General features: G+C 45.0%; 6 protein-coding genes across 7 annotated transcripts; 3 read left to right on the top strand and 3 right to left on the bottom strand.

Moving 5' to 3' along the window:
- The first annotated feature begins 214 nt into the window (after positions 1 to 214).
- Positions 215 to 1,176, top strand: LOC120451018 (uncharacterized oxidoreductase MexAM1_META1p0182). Its single transcript, XM_039634343.2, has one exon. The coding sequence runs from the start codon at positions 217 to 219 to the stop codon at positions 1,042 to 1,044; it is 828 nt and encodes a 275-aa protein (XP_039490277.1). The 5' UTR covers positions 215 to 216; the 3' UTR covers positions 1,045 to 1,176.
- A 387-nt stretch (positions 1,177 to 1,563) lies between these two features.
- LOC120451020 (cyclopentanol dehydrogenase) lies at positions 1,564 to 2,486 on the top strand. The gene has a single exon (XM_039634345.2). The coding sequence runs from the start codon at positions 1,613 to 1,615 to the stop codon at positions 2,384 to 2,386; it is 774 nt and encodes a 257-aa protein (XP_039490279.1). The 5' UTR covers positions 1,564 to 1,612; the 3' UTR covers positions 2,387 to 2,486.
- Positions 2,487 to 2,605: 119 nt separating this feature from the next.
- On the bottom strand, positions 2,606 to 3,622 carry LOC120451019 (uncharacterized oxidoreductase TM_0325). Its single transcript, XM_039634344.2, has one exon. The coding sequence runs from the start codon at positions 3,539 to 3,541 to the stop codon at positions 2,747 to 2,749; it is 795 nt and encodes a 264-aa protein (XP_039490278.1). The 5' UTR covers positions 3,542 to 3,622; the 3' UTR covers positions 2,606 to 2,746.
- A 101-nt stretch (positions 3,623 to 3,723) lies between these two features.
- On the bottom strand, positions 3,724 to 4,866 carry LOC120450801 (glucose 1-dehydrogenase). Its single transcript, XM_039633968.2, has one exon. The coding sequence runs from the start codon at positions 4,800 to 4,802 to the stop codon at positions 4,032 to 4,034; it is 771 nt and encodes a 256-aa protein (XP_039489902.1). The 5' UTR covers positions 4,803 to 4,866; the 3' UTR covers positions 3,724 to 4,031.
- A 453-nt stretch (positions 4,867 to 5,319) lies between these two features.
- Positions 5,320 to 6,757, top strand: LOC120450802 (3-oxoacyl-[acyl-carrier-protein] synthase, mitochondrial). Its single transcript, XM_039633970.1, has one exon. The coding sequence runs from the start codon at positions 5,359 to 5,361 to the stop codon at positions 6,676 to 6,678; it is 1,320 nt and encodes a 439-aa protein (XP_039489904.1). The 5' UTR covers positions 5,320 to 5,358; the 3' UTR covers positions 6,679 to 6,757.
- A 764-nt stretch (positions 6,758 to 7,521) lies between these two features.
- LOC120450800 (metastasis-associated protein MTA3) lies at positions 7,522 to 16,557 on the bottom strand. Of its 2 annotated transcripts, XM_039633966.2 has the most exons (13): positions 16,332 to 16,557; positions 14,953 to 15,114; positions 12,276 to 12,383; positions 11,512 to 11,840; positions 11,104 to 11,424; positions 10,851 to 11,039; positions 10,482 to 10,751; positions 10,167 to 10,417; positions 9,497 to 9,747; positions 9,081 to 9,434; positions 8,814 to 8,941; positions 8,634 to 8,749; positions 7,522 to 8,532 (listed from the first exon to the last, which is right to left on the bottom strand). In XM_039633966.2, exons 1-13 carry the CDS (start codon positions 16,363 to 16,365, stop codon positions 8,397 to 8,399), a joined length of 2,649 nt encoding a protein of 882 aa, XP_039489900.1. In that variant the 5' UTR covers positions 16,366 to 16,557; the 3' UTR covers positions 7,522 to 8,396. The 2 variants fall into 2 exon arrangements, with proteins under 2 accessions (XP_039489900.1, XP_039489901.1); XM_039633967.2 differs by lacking the exon at positions 12,276 to 12,383.
- Between the last annotated feature and the right edge of the window lie 143 nt (positions 16,558 to 16,700).

A 16,700-nucleotide genomic window follows, 5' to 3' on the forward strand; every position in this document is an offset into this window, starting at 1 on the left:
GTGGGGCGGAGGTTTAGTTGGGGGAAATAAAATTCGGACTTCAGGACTCAGAAAAGACGCTAAACAATTTAAAATAAGAGTTCTCCGAATTTATATACATATCTACGAGTAACGGGTATAATGATCTTCCACTGGCACGTTTTGAAAATTCCAACCGCTGGAGAGCTTTTTGAAAAGCTTTTCTCGCACAGCTGATGTGGAAAGCACATCGTTTGTATGTCTATCTTTTCCAGTGATCGAAATTCGCTTAACGTAACCAATCATCCCACGATGTCATCCTTCAAGGACAAAGTGATTATTGTGACCGGCGCCAGCTCTGGCATCGGAGCAAGTGTCGCCGTCCACTTGGCCAGACTCGGAGGGCTCCTTGTCATCGTGGGTCGCAACGTGGAAAAGCTACAGGAGACGGCCGACAACATTGTGGCAGCCGGAGGAGCGCCGGCCTTGAAACTGCGGGCAGACATGACTCAGGAGGCGGAGGTGCAGCAGATAGTGGACGCCACTCTGACTAAGCACGGCCGCATCGATGTGCTCGTTAACAATGCGGGCATCTTGGAGACGGGCTCCATCGAAACCACCAGCCTGGAACAATTCGATCGCCTGATAAACACTAATGTGCGCTCCCTGTACCAACTAACCATGCTGGCCACTCCGGAGCTGGTCAAGACCAAGGGTAACATCGTAAATGTATCAAGTGTATGTGGACTGCGCGCCTTTCCTGGTGTCCTGGCCTACAATGTGTCTAAGGCGGCAGTGGACCAGTTCACGGCCTGCGTGGCTCTGGAACTGGCCCCCAAAGGAGTCCGCGTAAACGCCGTGAATCCAGGCGTGATTGTGACTGACATTCACAAACGTGGCGGCATGGACGAGCAGACCTATGCCAAGTTCCTGGAACACTGCAAGATAACCCATGCCTTGGGTCGTCCTGGAGATGTCAAGGAGGTGGCGGCCGCCATTGCCTTCCTGGCCAGCGATCAGGCCAGCTTTACCACTGGAATCAGTCTGCCCGTCGATGGAGGTCGCCACGCCATGTGCCCGAGATAAGATAAGGATGAGCAAATGGAGAGTAAACATTTACCCGGTGGCATTTATCGAATTTAGTTACTTATTTTCAGTAGTTAACGAATAAAATACATCTCTCATAATAAACTAATATTTTGATGTATGAATAAAATATCTATAATTTATTATATTTCATTCTGGAATCCCCAAAAAGTGGATTATTTAGACAACTACAATGTTTTAATTGTTAAAATGGTCCAAAGATAAGATTCCTTAACGTTCTTTTAGACCAAAGACATTCGAATTATTCTACTGTCTCGCTTTACGCCTTCTCTGCCTAAAAAAGTTACCACTTAAAACAATGACCGATCATATATACATACGTACATAGTATTTGGAAAAAAAAATCAAGTTAATAGTTAATTAACACCAGCCGAAAGCGCGATTCCACTTAACTTTGTTTGAATTTCACAACCGCTGGAAATGAGTAGCTTTTACGGTTCCTGACTATCGATAGTGTAATCGGATTGCAGCCTCGGATATTGTTGACTTCTGGGCCTTCAATGTCAACAATCATTATCACTTCAGCCCTCCAGCGGATCGCTTCAACATGCCCAGTTTTAAAGATAAAGTTATCATCGTGACCGGTGCCAGTTCAGGAATTGGAGCAGGTACTTCAGTGCTCTTGGCCAAACTGGGAGGCCTGCTCACCATCGTGGGCAGGAATGCGGATAAGCTCAAGGAGACCGCGGATGAGATAGTGGCGGCTGGAGGAGCGTCTCCACTCCAGGTGGCAGCGGACATGAACAACGAGTCGGACGTCCAGAACATCGTATCTGCCACGTTAGCCATGCACGGGCGCATTGACGTGCTGGTAAACAACGCCGGGATCTTGGAGCTGGGTAGCATCGAGAACACCAGTCTGGAGCAGTTCGACCGCGTAATGAGCACCAACGTGCGGTCGATCTACCAGCTGACCCACCTGGTCACACCGGAGCTGATCAAGACCAAGGGCAACATTGTGAACGTGTCCAGTGTCAACGGCATCCGTTCCTTTCCTGGAGTCTTGGCTTACAATGTTTCCAAGGCAGCTGTGGATCAGTTTACCAAGTGCGTGGCTCTGGAGCTAGCACCCAAAGGTGTCCGTGTAAACTCCGTGAATCCCGGCGTGATCATCACTGAACTCCAGCGTCGAGGTGGACTGGACCAGGAAGCATACGCCAAGTTCCTGGAGCACGCCAGAATCACCCATGCCTTGGGTCGTCCCGGCGAAGTCAAGGAGGTAGCTGCGGCCATTGCTTTCCTGGCCAGCGATGAGGCCAGCTTCAGCACTGGAATCAGCCTGCCCGTGGATGGTGGTCGCCATGCCATGTGCCCCAGATGAGAATCGAGGTGTTTATCCGTAATGCATTTACTTTCTACCGAAGTTTGGATGTTAAAAATATTAAATGCCAAAATAAATATAATTAAAGAAGCGCGTTTAATACCGTGTATTTCAAATACTTTTCTTGTCAAGGATAAGATTCTATCTCGAGAAAAAAAATACATTTTTTTAATATTCAAGGGAATGGTTCCTTGGATAGGGTTTAAATGAAAGTCGCCCTTTAATAATTGGCAACGTACGTAAGTTTTAATTTAATACTTAAAATTTGAATTTTGGTAGTAATGGACTGAATCGGCGGGAACAAAGGGAAAAGCAAAGACATTCGTCTGGACAGGATCAGATAGAATATTTTAGCAGGGACTAGCGGGGGCACATGACTTGTTTGCCACCGTCCACAGGTAGGGTCACGCCGGTCACGAAACTGGCCAGCTCGCTGGCCAGAAAGCAAATGGCGGCCGCCACCTCGGTTGGCTCCCCAATCCTACCCAGGGCGTGTGTCTTCTTCGAGTGCTCCAGAAATTCGGCGTAGCTCTGCTCGTCCATTCCCCCAGCTTTTTGCAGATTGGTGCGAATCACACCAGGATTGACCGCGTTCACCCGGACACCCTGGGGACCCAGATCCAGGGCAAGGGAGCGGGTGAACTGGTCCACCGCTGCCTTGGACATGTTGTAGGCCACCAGATTGGGAAAAGCGCGCAGTCCGCAAACGCTGGACACGTTGACAATGCTGCCCTTACAATGAAGCAACTGGGGGAGCAACAACTTGGTTAGATAGAACCCAGACCGCACATTGGCCTCCATCACGTGGGTGAAGCAAGCCAGTTCCGTGCTCTGCAGCGTTCCAGTGGGCATGATGCCCGCCCCATTCACCAGCACATCTAGCCTGCCTTCGTAGCGCTCCGTTGTCTTTCGCGCAATGCATTCGATCTCCGCCGGCTTGAGCAGATCTCCGGCTATGCCGTACGGCTCGAGGCCCGTCTTCATGCACCGTTTCATCACGGATATAAGGCCCTCCTCCTCCCGATCCACCAGGGCCAGGCAGGCGCCCAGCCTTGAGAACATTTCCGCCGCAGCGGCCCCGATCCCAGAGGCTGCACCAGTGATAAGCACCACCTTGCCGGAGAAGTCCAGACCAGCCTTGCCCTTGCTGCCCATCAAACCGAATTTCCAAATTTTAAGTGGATATCCAAACTACATATGTAACTGACTTATCGAGGAAATATAACCCTGATCGTTAAGAACGTGAACGGTTCTTAATCTGATTAGAGCTGGGTTAATATCAATAAATAGTAATACAAAATACAACAATACGTTTTTAACAAAACAAAAACTTGGAATAAAGAGCTCGAGTATGTCTATTGAAATTAAAAGAAATATTGAGATAACAAATTAATTGAGAGACAAACACTTAAAGAATTAGCTAGTAGCTTATAATCCAAATAATCCAAATCAGGCTAAAGCTAGTTTTTGGCAACTAGTTTGGTCCTGAATACAAATGACAAAATAAACGTAAATCAGTTTTATGTACACAATCAAAATAATATGAAAATCAGAGTAACACTTAAAGAAGCGACTTAAATGCATTTACTCATGGAAATATCCATGCAGGGGAGTCTAAAATTTCCCTCGCCGATGTCCTGTGGATTTAGCGTGGGCACATGGCATGGCGACCTCCGTCTACCGGCAGGCTGACCCCAGTGCTAAAGCTGGCCTGATCGCTGGCCAGGAAGGCAATGGCCGCAGCCACCTCCTTGACATCTCCAGGACGACCCAAGGCGTGGGTGGTCTTAGAGTGCTCCAGGAACTTTTTGTACGTCGCTTCATCCATGCCGCCACGGGCATGCAGATTGGTGACCGTCACCCCGGGATTTACGCAGTTCACCCGGACACCCTTGGCAGCCAGCTCCAACGCCACGCAGCGGGTGAACTGGTCCACGCCCATTTTGGATATGTTGTAGGCCAGGACGCCGGGGAAAGAGCGAATCCCATTGACACTAGACACGTTCACGATGTTGCCCTTGGTCTTGATCAGCTCGGGGGTTGCCAACATAGTCAGGTGGTAGATGGCCCTTAGGTTGGTGTTCATCACGCGATCGTACTGCTCCAGGCTAGTGCTCTCAATGGTGCCCGTTTCGATGATTCCGGCATTGTTGACCAGCACGTCCAATTTGCCGTACTGCTTCAGGGTATCCGACCAAATCCTTTGGGTGTCCGCCTCCTTGGCAATATCGCCTACCACCAGGGCTGGCTGCGATTGGCCCACCTTGCTGCACTCCTCGGCTACCTTCTTGAGGTTCTCCACATTGCGACCGTTAAGGGCCAGGCAGGCGCCGTACTTGGCAAACTTAATTGCGGTTGCAGCTCCGATTCCAGAACTTGCTCCCGTTATAAGGACCACTTTACCGGCGAAATTCATGATCCTAACCAGAATTATGTAAGGAGGTCTCAAGCTCAGTGCGCATCTTGCTGATTTTATTAGGGGTAGTCAGCTAGGTAAAATCCGAAAAATGAATTTAGAAAAAAGGTATCTGACTTGTTTTATGTTTAAAAGATCTTATAAATTGATCAATTGAATTTGCCAGAATTTTTGTGAATGGGGAATAACAATTTTAAAATCAATTGTCTCATTTTATTTAGCTTTTGCAATAATGAAATGCTGTATTAACCAGATTTATAAAACCCAACCATTAAATAATACATTCTTAATAGTAATTTAACATACGACATACAATTTTAAACAACCGCAAAGCTTATTTAACACAATATGTTTCTCTACAAAATATACGTAAATAATACAATTTGTTGACCAACAAACATATTTTGATTATCTGTTAGTCAATAAATTCATACTAATTTATATGTTACATGAAAGGTTTCTGTTAAAAAAAATGAATGTTGGTATATTTTAAAATATTAAATCTTGGTATATTTAACGGACTACACGGTCTCACTTACGTGATCATGTAAACGAAATGCGGGTTTTAAGGAAGTGCAATATTTTGGTCAGGCAGTACCGTAACTTATCCACGCAATCTGGTCGCCGGAGAGTGGTGGTCACGGGAAGTGGAGCAGTCACACCGCTGGGCAACAATGGACCGGATTCCTGGCGACGCATCCTGGCCGGCGAGTCGGCCATTTCTCGGCTGGGTCCGGAGTTCAAGGGCTTGCCCTGCCAGGTTGCAGCTCAAATCCCAAGGGAAAACCTACAGCTGGACCAGCACCTGACCAAGTCGGACATAAAGCTGATGAGCCCCGCCACACAGTTGGCCGTATTGGCGGCGGAGGAAGCCTTGGCCACCGGAAAGCTGTGCCCCAAGCAATTGAGCGAGGAAGAGCTTGAGCGGTTTGGAGTATGCGTTGGCATGGGAATGTTCGACCTGGCAGAGGTCTATGGAGCCTGGAACCAGCTACAACGTGGCTACAACAGAGTCAGCCCCTTTTTCGTGCCCAGGCTGTTGCCCAACATGGCGTGTGGTCACATCAGCATGCGAAATGGCCTAAGAGGACCGAACCATTCGGTGTCCACAGCCTGCGCCACTGGTGCCCATGCCCTGGGGGATGCCATGCGGTTTATTCGCAGCAGAGATGCGGATGTGATGCTGGCGGGGAGCGGCGAGGCCTGCATAGACCCCCTCTCTATCGCTGGGTTTTGCAGATTGCGGGCCTTGAGCACCGCATTTAACGATAATCCGGCGGTTGCGTCCAGACCGTTTGACAAATCTCGAGATGGCTTTGTAATGGGCGAGGGAGCAGCTGTCCTTTTGCTGGAAGAACTAGAGCACGCCCGCGCTCGGGGAGCTCCTATTCTAGCCGAGATTCTGGGCTACGGATTATCCGGCGATGCCCATCACATAACCTCGCCAAGCGATGATGGTGCCGGAGCCACTCTTGCCATGAAGCGGGCCATACAGGATGCTGGGATTGCACCAGAGGATATTACCTATGTAAACGCTCACGCAACCTCCACGCCCACTGGGGATCGCATTGAGTCACACGCTATAGGTCGTGTTTTTGGGAAACACACTCCCCAGGTGAGGGTTTCCTCCACAAAGGGAGCGCATGGCCACCTGCTGGGCTCCTCCGGCAACCTGGAAGCCCTTTTTGTGGTGCTCGCCTGCGCGGAAAACCAGCTCCCGCCCTCCATCAACATTGATCATCTCGATGTGGACGTCAATGTGATCACGAAAGCTACTAAATGGTCATCGGATCAAAAACGACGCGTTGCCCTCAAGAATTCATTTGGCTTCGGAGGAACCAATGCTTCCCTCTGCATTGCTAGCTACATTGAATAATGAGCTAAGAGTTGTTAACTATTTTTTAAAAGACCCAAGTAAATAAAATCCTTGAATGTTTGCATATTTTTAGGAAAAATGTTTAGTTTTAAAACTTTATTTGGAAAACTTTTTCGGTTGCTTGTCTGGCCGTCATGTCGTCGTCTTCGTCAGTTTCTTGCTCTGTAAAAAGGATTATGCGTAATGTTCTTATTCAATGCGCCATGTATGTACTGTTATACTGTATATCTGTATATAATATATATATATAGGTATATAATTATGTATATAGCTCTGTTTGATTTGCTTCTGTTGCTTGTCGCTGTTTGTTATTGCTGTTTTACTGCCTGAACTCGCCGCCTTTTTGTTTGAAAGCAATGGAGTTTGTGGAAAATTAAGGTAAAATCAGTGGCTGATGACTGGTTTTGCTTTCGCACGGCTTTTGCTGTGGTCATGGGCCTGGATTTGACAATAGTTGCAGCTTTCAATCCGTTCACTTATCTGACTTAACTAATTGTTTAATTTGAAGTGTTTTTATTTTACAAAATTGCTTAGGTCGTAAAACTAAAGTATGTTGGCTTACAATCGAAACTCTTCATAATCATTTAATTTTATTGGTTTTCTGTTGATGTTCTGCTGGATTCAGCTTGCCCTGCTGCTCTATCTCTAGAGTCTGGACATTCCTTGCTATCTCCGTGTAATCATACACTTTGAATGTATATGCGGCTTAGATTCGTACTAATTATATGCGTAAATAATGTGCTACATGTGGGTGTGGGTGAGGGGTGTGTGCAGGCTGTGTGTGTTTGTGATAGCTCTTGAATGACCAAACTTTCGTTTGTTACATAAATTATAAAAATACACTTTATTCGAAATTTAACCTTTTAATTTTTACTGTACAGTTTGTGGTTTACGTTGTTCCATTTTAGTTACAGCAGAAATCATTGTGTTTTTATTACTTAATTTTGCACGTCACATTCATTAACATTGTTAAATTTCTCCACTCCCTAATTTATATCGCTCAAACAATTATAAATATATCTTTCGGCTTACAATTCAAATCTGGACAGCAAAATATTTAAAACTTTCGGAGGCCATTCATTTCCATCATTACGTATCTGGTTTTAGCTAGATTTAGGAAATTAAGGGTGGAACTTTAGAGCGCGGTTTTAAAGTTCGACAGAACATATCTGAAGAACTGAAACTCACATATGCATGTTAAAATTATTTCAAATGCGCTGTGTACTAAACGAATCAACGAACTTTTGAGTTTCGCGCGTTGAAGCTTACACCTTTATAGGAAAGTGCAGCTTGCATTCGGTGTGTTCAGATTTTAAATTTCAAATACATAAAAAAATTATAAATATTTTGTTGTTTCGCGTTCTGATACTGTTACTACAGACCTTAACACTTTCTATCTTACTATTTGTTGTTAAAAAGACATCTATTTAAGCGCTAATAAAGTGGTTTGTGGTTGCTATCGGTTTCTGTTCTGTTGTCATACAGTGATGCTGTAACTACACTGATCCTAAGTCGAATGCCTGTCCACACGTCTGTGTGCCTTGTGCTGCGGGGGTATGTACATGGCAAGCCCGTCAAACCAGAGAATGCTCCTAGTTGAGCAGTGCATCCATAGTGTATGGAAATGGAGGGTGTTGCTGCTCGAATCTATTTGCTGAAGACGATAACAACTTGGTTGCCGATGCTGCTGATGTTGTCAATTTGCTCGCCGGCGACGGTCAGTCCAGTATAACGATTTGTGATTCAATGGGCCTGCTACTCGGCTCGGGTGCTGCAGGTTTAATGGGCAGTGTGCGCCATGGTTTGCGCGCCGCGCGACGCAGGTCCACGGCGGAGAGTATTTTTCTCGTTTTTCTGTACAAAAAATATATATTAAATAAATTATAAATAATAAAAAATTTAATTAAAGTGCCAGTTGAGGCAAATAATTTTATTCTAATTTTCAGAGGACTCACTTGTGTGTATCATTAGCTCTAAAGTAAACATCGTCCGGCGCATCCATCCAACTGATAACCTGCTTGCGTCCGTTGCCACCGCGGGCCATCTGCGCAATCTTCTGTTTACCATTGAGCTATAAAGGCGAATATGTATAAATCGATTAAAATTAAACCTGCCAAAAGAAAAGTATTACTCACATGATGCCTGGAGAGCGGCTGTCCAGATGCAGCCATCATAGCCGCAAACTGCTCAGGACTGGGACAGTGTGAGGGCATGGGATCCTTATTTGGCCGCTTGGCAGGAGGTCCGCTGGGAACTATAGTGACTGCAAAAAACGGAACTCAATTAGTCAGAATATAAGCACAATATAAACTTAATGCTTTGCTTTCATATGAAGCAATAACTTCCGCACTACGTCGGATTCGTATATTAAAATTTTAAAACTTATGTAAGGTAACACCCACCTTCAGTGCCATTCAACTGCTGTTCCTCGTGTGCCCGCTTTCGTATCGTCGACGTAGCTTGCGTGGGAATTATTGTGAGGTCCTTGTCGGCCGGCACGGCTACGACGTCGGGTGACTTATTCGGCACCCGGTCATATACTAAGCTGCCATCGGGCGCTTTCGGAGGTTTAGGGAAGGAGACAACAGCCGGCAGCGGCATTTTGTCCTTGGGCGTCAGTACTAGCCATTCATGCGGTCCGCTGCCCGGCGCACCTAGGCGGTTGGCAATTTTGGTTACACTACCCCGATCCTTGGGTTTTAGCAACAGCAACTTCTTGATTTCCGCCTGTGATTTTCCACTAATACGATTTGTAACTAAAGATAAACATATTACATAAGAGTGGATCATTAGAGCTGTCATAGCTGAGGAGACTTACATTCCTGTTTCACCAGCATCGCGTTTATTGCGTACGCGCTCTGTCGCGCCGCCTTCTTCGGTTTAACGATGCTACGGCAGATGGCACGCGCCACCCGTGTCATGGGATTGGTGTGCAAGTAAAAGGCAGTGCGCGTTTTCATAATGGGCCGCGGCGATCCGGAGCTGATAGCGATGCCGTGCGCTTGCGCATAATGGCGAGCCAGGTGGGTCTTAAGCTTGAACTCCTTGCCGCAATTGACAATAGAACATCTGTAGGAAAAAAAATTTTAATACACTCGGACGTTAATATTAAACCTTAAAAAAACAATAAAAAAGAGCATGTTTTACTCGTTTTATCTCGAAATTGCACTGCATTCAGGCATTTCTTTAATTTAATAGGTATTACGAAGAAATGTTACATTGCCATACGAATTTCATTTATAAAATATGTATACAATTGTTAAATTAAACCTATCATGTATAAAATGTATGCAAGTAAATGAAATAAAAGTTAAACAACATAACCTGACAAAATATCAATTTAAAAGAACTCTAACAGGAAAAAATTAGGATTTAAAAAAAATTTCGTAATATTTTATATATAATGAAGACATTACGCTTAAACATTTCCAACATTTTTATTGATTTACTAGATTTTACTTATCTATTTTCTTTCAGAATGCACCTACCTGTGCAACTGACGATTGGTAAGATCACTGATTTTCTCGTCATCATTCAGGTCGACCACAGCCGTCGGCGTTGTAGCTAAACCCGCTGACGTGGCTGTCGGCGTCGACGCAGCCGATGGTGACTTCTTCTTAGCGTCGCCATCGCCACCATCGGCCTTGGTCGCCGACTTCATACTGCCGTACCTTCGCCAGTACTCCCAGCAGCTCAGGCAGAGACGACACGTACTGTGCCCACTGTTGACCGAGTTCCACTGTGGACGGAAAGGCAATTATAATAACATGGTTAAATAAAAGAACATTATCCCAGTGGCTAACCTGTGATGATTTTGTTGTACCGCAAGATTCGCATGGTTTGCCATTGTTAGAGAGATCTGTGCTCCCGTTTGTGTTTCCATTATAGATTCCTCCGCCAGCCTTCACAGACGTTCCGTTCCCCTTGCCATTGTTGTTATACTGCGGTATGTAGACCTGCTTGAGCTTCAGCTCCGCCTCGACGGCCTTCACTCGCTTTTGCTGCACGTAGCGGTCGGTGGTCTTCCACATATAGTAGTACTCGATGATTTGTTTCAGCGTTTTCCAAGGCAGCTGAAAAAATAATTTTCATTTAAAAATAATCTTAATATTTTAAATTTCATTAAAAGGTCTCCTCTCTTACACGCTTAATCAATGTGCATTATAACTTACGAAATCTTGTCGAATATCATTAAAGTCTTTGCCATATTTTTCCAGCGCCTCTTCAAAAAGATTCGCCTCCGATGCGCTCCAGTCCTCGATTTCATCGCGGCAGAGCACCGGCCCAGTGGAAGGAACTAGCGACGACATAGACTCCTCAATCGAGTACTCGTGCTTGTGCAGAATGTTCATTGCGTGAAACTGAAAGGTAAACACCATTTAAAAACCATCATGAACCCATCCATAAATCAAAATTGTCTCTTACCAGTGTGATGTCCCTGCTCGCCGCCGCGGCGGACATGTGCAGCGAGGGCTGTTTCACCGAACTGCTGCAGTCGAGGGCTCGGGCAAAAGTGCCTATGGAGCGCGAGACGACGAGGAACTGGTCGATCTTGCGGTCGGTCAGACTGTGCTCTGGCGTCCACATCAGCGATTCAAGTTCCTCCAGCTTGCGGTCGTCGGTGGCGGTGTCCTTAAGCTTAGCGGGTATATCACACTGGTAGCGACTGCCGACCCGGATCTCGCCCTTGTCAGCGAGCAGCGTCTTCTGATTTGGATCGAATACCAGACAGTAGAAGAATGTGTCCTGTGAATCGATTTATTAGTAACCATTAGCAATCACTTTTTTCGTCAGGGTTTTAAAGCGCATAATGTTAGCAAACAAGAAACTTACGTCTTTATTTAGATAGCTCTGCAGGGACTCCGTCTCGTTGAGCAGGGTCACCGAGCACTTGCCTCGAATCTGTGTGGCGGGTATCGACTCGACTTGGCGTGACAGAAATAGCTCGCGGTGCTTGATCTGGTAGCGCTGCTTGCTGGTCAACGCTTCGCCCTTCTCCGCGTCGCCTCCTGCACCTCCGGCGCTACCCGCTCCTCCTCCGCTGCCAGTGCTGCTGCTGTTGTTGTTGGAAGTGCCGCCACTGTTGCTGCCGGAATTTCCGGTGGCTGAACCTCCTCCGCCGGACGTTTGCGTCGGACTGGTGCGCTCCTCATCCAGGGCAGCTAAAAAAACCAGAGAAAACATTAGGTACGTCGATCCGGTTCGGAGATTTAAAATGTATTATATTAGCCTGAATTAACTTTTAAAATGTTAAATTACATAATTATAAAGATACTAAAAATTAAGAGTATTTAATAGGTTGATGGTAACCAAAATAAATGTACAAATCTTGATATCTATTTAAATGAAAACAATTACAATTTTTAAATCATTTTAATAGTAATATTATTAACATTTAATAGTAAATTATATTTCCATAAGCCAGAATAGAATTTAAATGAGGATTACCAACTTAGATAGGTTGACTACACTACAGAAATTACTATCGTGCTCTACTTAAAATGCTAAACATACAAATGAGAGCATAAGTCTTGACTCTGAGCTACGGGACTACGAAAGTGGCAGATAGTACTTAAGTAATCAGCTGGAAGTGGTACCTATTGAGGGATCGAGGACAGCCTGCGCCGCCTGCTCCTCGCTTACGGGTGTGCGGAGCCAGGTCTTCTTCAGCTTGGTCGCCAACGGAGAGTCCTCGGCGGTGGCCACTGATGTGATGCGTTATTTTATATTTAAGATGGTTAGGATTTAGGTATGATTTGTTGCGTTTTGGAAAAATGCGTTTATTGACAGTACTTATGTTTATAAGTAAAAGCATTTTAAAGAGTTAGAAATAACTTCCCAAGAGTCGTTGTGATGTACTAAGGATGTTGGATGGCCATAACGATTTTGGTCTTGTTAGAATGCTTCACGACCATATATTCCTTCTTGATGAAAACTTACTAAACATTTAAAACAAATTGTATTCAGGGGTCAATTTGCAAGGCCTATATCCCCAAAATATTTATCCAAACTGGACAGTATGCTTTCGACCCATCAAATGTATTTTAACAAATGCAGAATATTTTCGAAAGTACAAGGCTAATGCCAATTAAGCTGCACACATGTGCCAACAGTCGAAACAACTTTCCAAGATACACAAATTTAACAGATGAGCAAAGAATCCTCTTAGTAGTAGTCCTTAAAGTAGACTTCTTGTGGCTGTTTTACAATTTGTCCAACGTATTTAAATACATTATCTATAATGATTTCTCTCTTTGTATAAGTAATACTTTTTCAAAACCTTGTATATTTATACACGTTACTCGTTTTAATATACATTCAAGCTTTCCCGGAATTTGTGGGTTGCAAAATCCGAGAGTAACCCCCATGAATTTCCTGGAAATTCGCTGGGCTGATTAAAAAATGTACGCTTGGTATTTCTAAAGGGGCGGAAGGCGAGGGCAGCAAACAGCACCACCCCATCTCCTCGGTGGACAAACGAGCGTGGGTGCATCGCCGGTGTCGCAGAAGAGAGTCGAAGCAATGTACGTGTATTTGTATTTTGTGTTTGTTTCGAAGATGAAGCTAGACCACCCAGAAGAGGACGAAGGGTGGTGGATGGAGGGTAAAGGCTTGGGCGTTATGTGATGGCTATAGATATGATACAAAAGTGGGTGGTGGGGCTGCGCCGTTGTGGGATTTGTTTGCCTTTCGAGCGTATCTGTTTTTCTACACCCTTTCCACACCCCTGCAAGGTTCAAGGCCTGCTATTGACATTGTGATTAGCACCTGAGAGTGGTTATTCCAAGCTAATTTAATAATGTTACAAGCTTCAAGTTAAATACTAATGTTGATATTTTTTCAAAAAAAAAAAAATAAAAACACTTTCCGGCAGCAAACAGAAGCTAACTAAGAGTTTATAAGAAAACAGTAGCAATTTTATCCCAAAAAATTTTAGGTGTATCTGAGCTTTAGAGTTCGGAAAACTACTTCTCAAATACACGTTCACAAAGTCCAAACCGTTGGGTTGGAGTATATAAAAACTGGCTCGTGGAGCGTAATGAATAAAATAAGAAATAAAGCTAGACGACAGTGGCCCGGTGATGTTAATGGGCTGCATTAATGGGAATTGTTGGCGCATGTCGGCTTGTGGGAGTACAGGAGGAGGGTTGCTGTGCGGGGTTAGCCTCCGGAAAACGCATTTTCGCGACGGTCACGCATCGAATTCGAGTGGGTGGCCAAAGCCAAAAATTCAGCCCAATTGGTCGTGGTTTTTTTTAAATTTTTTGGAACGACCAAGTGGCAGTGGATGAAGTCGGTGTGTGTATGTATACACGAATGCAAAGCGCGCCTCCCTGCGTGTGCTACATCGCCATAGTTCCACACACCCTACTCCACCTTCAATCCCCTGCAGATCCCAACTTCTGACGAACATTTTCGTGCACACAGAACAGCAGTGTCAGTGGGTTTGGGTTTGGGGTTGGGGTTGGGTATGTGTGGCAGCTTTTCAGAGGTAGACAGCCAGTCTACCTACAGCCGAACCAAGTATCACATTCACATTGACGTCTGCACCGCACCGCCTAGTAGCAACCGAAAACAGCAACAACCGCATTACGGGTACAGTGCAGCCCAGCTTATTACAGTCGAACATCATCAGAACAAATTACTGACACCATAACATATGGTTAAGGTTAAACTCAATAATTCAGTATTGCCCATTATTTTTTTTTTTTCTTACCGCACCACGATGCGTCATTATCGGTGCCGAAAGCATTCTCAGATCTTAAAAAATGTAGGTTAATCTAAGTAATGTAATAACGTACATAAATTTCGACTATTTTTTGATCCTGATTTTAATTTGGCCCCTTAATAGGGGCATCTGGTTCGAAGTAGGGTGGTTGCACTGCCCGTTTATGTGGATGAGACGGATGCTGGACGAAATCCGTTTTGGCTCTGCCTTCACAGTTGTTGTCACTGCGGTTCTTGTTGCTCAGAAAATTTGACTAGGGCTACGGGATGTTTGGAGGGCTGGGTGGTTCGTTGGGTGGTTTGGTTTTCCACATGCCTTTACACCGCGCACACAGTGGCCTCTTCTGGGTTCATTTTTTTGTTGTTTTGTGGGGAATGTACTTAGCAGATCTGGTCGTCAGGTTTTAACTTTTAACTTGTTTGAAGGCCACGACAACGACTCTTGGCAACATAACCTCACTTTGTTGACAAAAAATATACACACTTAGGGGTAACGTAACGCAAGATGTTGATGCGGTTTTTGGGGAACAGGGGTTCTCTACTCACGTTGGTGTTTGTCGGCCAATTGCACGAGCGGATTGGGCAGATCCCGGCGGCGGTAGAAGCACATGACCTTCGCTTCCACATTGCCGGTTTGGTTTTTGTTCAGCTCCTCGATGCGTCGAATTAAGTAGGGACTGTTCGGCGCTGTCTCAACGTAAACATAGTCTGAAAAGAGTAGAGTCTTGAAGTGGCTGGCTGATACAAGCAGGGCAAGGAACGGGAGTACTGCAACTTCATTCATACGTCATTCATAGGTAAGCGCCCATACATGCGATTCACTTAACTGCGACGGCCACCACTACAAGCTAAAACGCAATTAAATACAAATGGGGCTATCCATCCATATAACTACAACAACTGCAGCGGAACCTGTCGGTGACCATTACAAAAACATAAAAAGAAATTCCATATATATGTGTATATACTATACATACATACATCGTGTGCATTTCTGATACATTTTGGGATGCAGATACATAGATAAATGGAGAGAGATGAAAAAGAAAGTGTGGAGGCAGTGAGAAAGCATCGCCGAAGGTGTGTGACTGTGTGCGTGGCCATTAAAAAACGGGAAACAAAAAACGCCGATGGAGACAATAATAGAGCAGATAATTCGACAAGTATATACATATGCCATTATTATTTATTTTGATTCCGTTAATTGAAAGCTTGCGTATCTGACCGAGCTTGTTTGCATTTCGAAAGAACACACACACACACACTTGCGAAAATCAGGTGAAGACACCACAATAACGTCACCGCTCGAGTGCGAGCGAGATGGTTGACAAAAAGTGCGTTAAACAGAGTGAGGAGGGGACGCGTAAGGTGGGGGAAGATGCTCAAAAGCTCATTAGCATATGAAAACACAACAAAGCGGGTGGGCTCACCCAAAAGTGAGATACACTTTCGCCCACAGTCAAACAAACACACACGCTGGAGAGGTCACAATTCGGCAAATCCAAATTCAAATGCAATTCAGTTCCCTAGCCCTAAAATACACACATACGCATACACCCAGAGCATAAGTTAATGCCTATCGGTTGGAACACGTCGAAAACACTTGCTGCAGCTGCGGCACAAAAGCAGTGCCCCCTCCCCCACAGAAGTTTTAAAGAAATTGAAAAAGTCTCTCCTTTTGGGCGGATGGTTCTTGGGATTGATAACACATACATATACACGTGTGTTGGGACTACCACTAAAGGGTTTTTGGCAATTAAAATGCACTTTCGTTATTGTTGGAAAGCCCTTCTCAGACACAACACACACGCATACGCACACACTGGACACACAACATATACGCTGAAACGCACACGCACACTGTGAAACGGCGGCGCCGATAACGAAACATGATAGAAAAGCGGGTACGGGAAATTTTTTCTCACCTCCGACTCGATACATATTTGTGGCCATTTTCATTACACTCCCGCACCAAAACTTTTACATGCAAAACACTCGGCACACGTTTAGCACTGTTTTTCAATGGTCCTGTTCCAAATTAGCGCACATTTATTAGCAAAAAAATCGAGTTGTTATGATTGCATTTTTCACATAAGAAGACGCGTTTTTTTCGTCGCCATCTTAGAAACAACCCAACTCTAAAAAATACACACACACACACACACAGCTCCGAGTAAACAGCTGCACCAGGGATGCATTCCCCGGGGCGATAGTTTGCAATCGATGGCAATCGATAGATGATGTGTTAAATCATGGTTAGGAAATAGTTAAGACAAAAAGGAAAACGATAAACG

The sequence above is a fragment of the Drosophila santomea genome, chromosome 3R (genome assembly GCF_016746245.2).
Source record: "Drosophila santomea strain STO CAGO 1482 chromosome 3R, Prin_Dsan_1.1, whole genome shotgun sequence".
Classification (NCBI taxonomy): Eukaryota; Metazoa; Arthropoda; class Insecta; order Diptera; family Drosophilidae; genus Drosophila; species Drosophila santomea.